The sequence below is a fragment of the Metarhizium robertsii genome (genome assembly GCF_000187425.2).
Source record: "Metarhizium robertsii ARSEF 23 chromosome Unknown MAA_Scf_1, whole genome shotgun sequence".
Taxonomy (NCBI): domain Eukaryota; kingdom Fungi; phylum Ascomycota; class Sordariomycetes; order Hypocreales; family Clavicipitaceae; genus Metarhizium; species Metarhizium robertsii.
In genome coordinates, this window is record NW_011942149.1 from 2,070,827 (window position 1) to 2,075,941 (window position 5,115).

At 46.9% G+C, this 5,115-nt stretch overlaps 1 protein-coding gene across 1 annotated transcript; it reads right to left on the bottom strand.

The window, feature by feature from the left end:
- Positions 1–474: 474 nt before the first annotated feature.
- Positions 475–2,154, bottom strand: MAA_04777 (glucans biosynthesis glucosyltransferase H; the record flags this gene model as incomplete). The annotated part of the gene is made up of 1 exon (XM_007822873.1): positions 475–2,154. The coding sequence occupies one exon, from the start codon at positions 2,152–2,154 to the stop codon at positions 475–477; it is 1,680 nt and encodes a 559-aa protein (XP_007821064.1).
- Between the last annotated feature and the right edge of the window lie 2,961 nt (positions 2,155–5,115).

Here is a 5,115-nt window from a genome sequence, read left to right on the forward strand (position 1 = left end):
AAATACTTATTAACCCTTAAATTAAAATAAATCTAATAATATATAATTTAATCAAGGTTAATACTAAATTTATTAGTATTAGTTTAAGTATAATTTAATTAACTATTAAAATAAGAGTTTTAACTATAAAATTCTAATAATAATTTTAAGTACTAGTGTAACAGACTAGCCCGATTGGGCCATCGCCGGTGCTAGCCGCAGCCGTCCCGGGGGTTACCCGGAGCCCTGTAAGTTGACTATAGAGCCAAAAGGGTACGTATTGAACAAGTCCCTTGTGACTGTTCAATCTAACACTATACAGGTTTACTACCATCGCTAGGTCTAGGCTCTAGCCTGAGACTATAACAACTAGATATAATATAATATATAAATCTAGAATTAAAAAAAGTTTAGAGTTTAATTTATATAAGCTATAAAAGTATTTTAGTATAATAATAAAAAGTTTTAACCCTGTTTTGGTAGTTAGATCTAGTCTCAATTCTCGAGTATAGCTTTTGATCCAAGTCTTCGAGTGGCCGCGGCCTTGAAGGCGTAAATAATTTCCGGTGCGACTAGCACAGACAAGAGCGGCGGAAGTTTGGCCTCTTCTGGAGCCAGAAAGAGACGCAGGCGGGTGATAATCTGGCTGAGACGCGGCGATGCAGTGATAACAGCAAATGGCGTGGCCAGACAGAGGCCAGTAACGAAAGGGAGTGCCCATAGCCATGTGATGTTATCCTCAAGGGCGAGCAGGCCGGCAATGCTAAAGCCGACGAGAGTTTGCGGCCAAAGGACACGGAAGCTTTCTCGCCAGCTGAGGCCAAGCCGGTCGCGGTTCTGGCCGTCCCAGCTAATGGACTTGCCGCTGACGAGGCTGAAGAAGAAGACTGTGATGGCTACGCTGATGACGTGCCAGATAAGCTGCATTAGGATAATTTCTAGCAAGAGGGAGACGGCATAGCGGAAGCCGCTACCGTAGCGATCAAAGGAGGTACAAATGCAGGCGATTTTAGGTATTAGCCAGATGCCAATCATAATCAGGTGTGCCACGAATCTGTACTCGAATTGGGTGGCCTCATATCCACCCAACATGCCATTGGCGATGCCGGCTAAGATCCACAGAACCCCGAAAGCCGGGCCGAGATATGAGGCGAGGATTTGGCACACTTGGAAGCGGCTGACAGACTTGAGGCCAGGCTCCTTTAGCAAGAACCAGTACTGCATGGTGCCCTGACACCATCGGTGTTCACGGCGCAAGAAATCGAGAAGGGTCGGCGGGTTGGTCTCGTAGCTTTCAGTTTCCAAGGGGATCATGCGGACTTCATACCCAGCGCGGCGCATGAACATGCCTTCCATGACGTCGTGGCTGAGGATGTGTCCACCCAACGGCGGCTTTCCAGGAAGAACGGGGAGCATGCAGTGCTTGTGGAAGGCCCTGGTGCGGATAATGGCGTTGTGGCCCCAGTAAAACGCACAGTCGTTGACCCACCAGTTGCTCCCCACGTTTTGGACAGGCACGCTGTAGCGCAGGCCAAACTGCCAGAGACGGGTAAAGGTGCTGACGGCTGGCATGCCGGCGAATTGGGTTTGCAGCAAGCCAATTTGCGGATGTTTCTCCATGCTGGAGACCAGACGAACCAGCACGTCTCCACCCATGGCGCTGTCCGAGTCGAGCGTAACGAACAAGTCGTCGCCTTCCGAGTGGTTATCGACATAGTCCTTGATGTTCCCGGCTTTGTAGCCCGTATTCTTGATGCGGCGCCGGTATAGGGGCGCTCGCGACATGCCCATGCCGAGGCTTTTTGCAAGGTCGGCGAACCCTTTATCTTCCATCCCCATTACATCCGGACGGCTGGTGTCGCTGAGAATGATGAAGCGAAAGTACTGAAGGCGCCCGGTTTGGAGCAGGCTTTCACGCATAGCGTGGAGGCGGCTGAGGATCGGGGCCGGGTCTTCATTACACATGCAGATAACGAGGGCTGTTTGGGAGGTAATTTCTGGGAGGGGACCTTTGGCGTCAAAGTAGGGGTAGATGGACTTTTCTGGGTTGCCAAAGGTATTAACGCATAAACCGATGATGCAGTTCCAGAAGTATATGACATGGGGAGGAGTAGAGATGGAGGCGCAGAACAAGATGAAAGCCTCCAGCAAGGTGATGCCGCCTGGTCTGAACATGGTGAATGTAGTCCACAAAAGGTAGACTATTGTACCAATATTAAGAGCGGCTACCAGCAAACGGCGTTGGAGTAGCGGCATGCCCGCCATTTGAAGGGGTGTAAAGCTGTTATTGCTCATCTCGTATATCTTTCGCATAGACTTGTTGCTGTTCGTCAAGATTTGCGTTCCGTGAAAAAGATTCTAATGGGGATACTCTTGCTTTATATTGCTGAGTGAGCATCGGCAGTCCGGCCATCGATTAACAGACAAGGCTAATTGACTCTCCATAATCTGTATCATTTTGACAGGTTATGAGCCCGGGCTGGCTCTCAAACGCCAAGTGTTGTCAATTTTAGCTGACTTTCGACTAATGAGTCAACAGAGATCGACATAATGCCACCATAACACGACGATAATCGTTGCAAAGTTGATACGACAATCTTACAATATGGTGTTGAAACGCTGATGTGACAGTACTGAAAGCTGCTTAGTTACCAATGAATCTCATAACGTGACAGTTCCATCACGGTGGCTATCAGCATCCGCGGCTGTAGGTTGGAGAGCTCTAGTGTGAGAGGGTAAGCCAGTGTTTGTTCAACATATGGGTGCCATACAATTGTCTATCTAAAGCTGAGGTGGAAAGAAAGGGGAAGGCAGCTCGCTCCCGCGAGCTTGCTTTGAAATTACATGGAACGCATGGACCTGGCAGAGCCGGGTCCAAAGCCTCCGGCGTAGCCCGTCACAAAATGTCACAAATCATACATGTCAGAAGTTTAAAAGGATCGCCAGCCACCTGTTCTATCGAAGATAAATGACATAAATTCCTCTACTAGAGGAGATCGATCGGCTGGGCAATTTTATCCTGGCGGTGCGGAGGAGTTCATCCAGGACACTTCCCATTGCATCTTGGCGGCGAGAGTCCCCAAGTTGATTCGAAATGAGTTGGCCGCTTTATCAAGCGGCAACTCTACTGTATATGCGACAGAGCTCGGAGACCTAGTGCTGGTACCGCACATCGTTCATGACGTAGAAACAACGACAAATAGCGCCGGTAAATGTACGAGCTTCACCAACTTAGCAGTTTCGGGTGGTTGGATCTGTTACACGGAAAAGGCCCAACAGATCGTGAAGCCCAACAAAGGGGCTTCGCCGATACAGGACTTGTTGGTTACACAGCTAGAACATGTGCCCGGGCAAGGACCCTAGGCCTGGGCGTTCCTTTTATGTATATAAGACGGTCACCCTTCTCTTCCTCTCTCGTAGCAACTCAAGACCTTAGAGACCCTTCGAGATTATTATTGAATTGAGCCCTTTTGCTCCAAGCCTTCTGTGTTGAACCCTTGTCACAGGATCCCACCGATTTCAAAGCCATCCGGCGTGGCCGTTGCCACTGCCATTGAATCAACACCCAAAGTAAGTTAAGCCGGATCCCTTGCATGGCAAATGGACGCGTCAACTATGCCTTGAAACTCCGCACCACTTATTCAAACCACTAAGCTGGGCAGGGCTGATTTTGCGATTGTATCCCCTTTCACATGCCCTGCAAAGCGTGGCAAGTTCCGCTTTGCACCCACCATTATGATTGCATTGCTGCTTTCTTGATGTGATACCTGTACACCGCCATAAATAAGATTTGAGTTCGAAAAATTAGGGCCGTCGTTGCGCCGAGCTCAGTTTCGAGTTCCAAAAAGTAGTGCTGTAATATCGGTGCACAAGTGCATAACTAGTCGGCCACAATACGACGTAAATTATGATGAGGCAGGCGTGGACAGGACCAGAAATAATAAAGATGCAACTATTAATATGGTTATAATCGATTTGGATAGAGATTGCGAATAGAAATAATACCCTTAATGTGGCTATGTTACTCGACATTTTGGGCTTCGAGATCTAGTAACTTGGGAGGGCTTGCTCAATGGGGTCAAGTGGGACCTACATGTGTAGATACCAGACACCACAGGCTTTGGTCGGTCGCCAAGCATGGGGAGCGAGATCTCAGTGGGTTGGACCCAGTTGGGAGATTGGGGGGTATTTACGCACTCTGATCTACTCTTTTTGAATGTTTGCCTACCTTATCCGGCAAACTCCTCTCAGCGGTGAGTTTCGTCGTTTCGAGGTTCCAACGTGGTAGAGTAGTAAACTGCATTGTGGGGAATCGTTTTTCACGCGTAACCCCTTCCCTGGTCGCCTTTCTTTTGCTTCTCGCTTGGCCGCCTGCTGGGGCTCTTTTTTTTTTTTTTTTTGTTCTTTCCGAGGCAGGAATCCAGAACACCAATAAAGCCGTTTCCTTTCCTCCGTATTTGTCAATACTGTTGTTACTATGGGCACGGACCATTCTGTGGCGCGCAAATGGCTTGTACCGTGTTCTCACTGGTGACCACGATGTACCTGGCCATCTCACCTGTTTATGCCGCATTATGGCTGCATCGGGTAAGTGGGGCAGGGGCGAATCGAGATTATCAAACTCCGACGGAAGCCCCTAGAAATTCATTTTTGTCAAGCCTTAGGACGTCGAGTTCCTCCGTCGGAGTTCTGCATGCACGACTCAGAACATCAATAATGAGCCGACGCGTGTCGGAAAGCCCGGCCCAAACCGTGCAGAAGAAGTTTATATGCGTAAGCCCTACCTTGGACCACGGCATGTATACGCTAACCTAGGCTTAGAAATCGATCGTATAGATCGATTCTGAGCTCTTGTCGATCGATTTAAATCGATTATAGGTCCTAATTGATCGATATTAATTAAGTAACCCCTTTAATTGATTAATATTATCCCTTTAAAAAAGGTAAAACTATTAATATAAATTTATTTAATAGTTTTACTTTTAATATTATTAGCTTTATTAAGCTTTTTTATAATTAATATAATAGTTTTTTTAAAGTTATATTTTAGCTTTATTTTTTTAAAAGCTTTTTTTTAGGTTTTTTATAATTTTATTTTTTTTTTTTTTATATTAGAATTTTTAGCTTTATAATAAT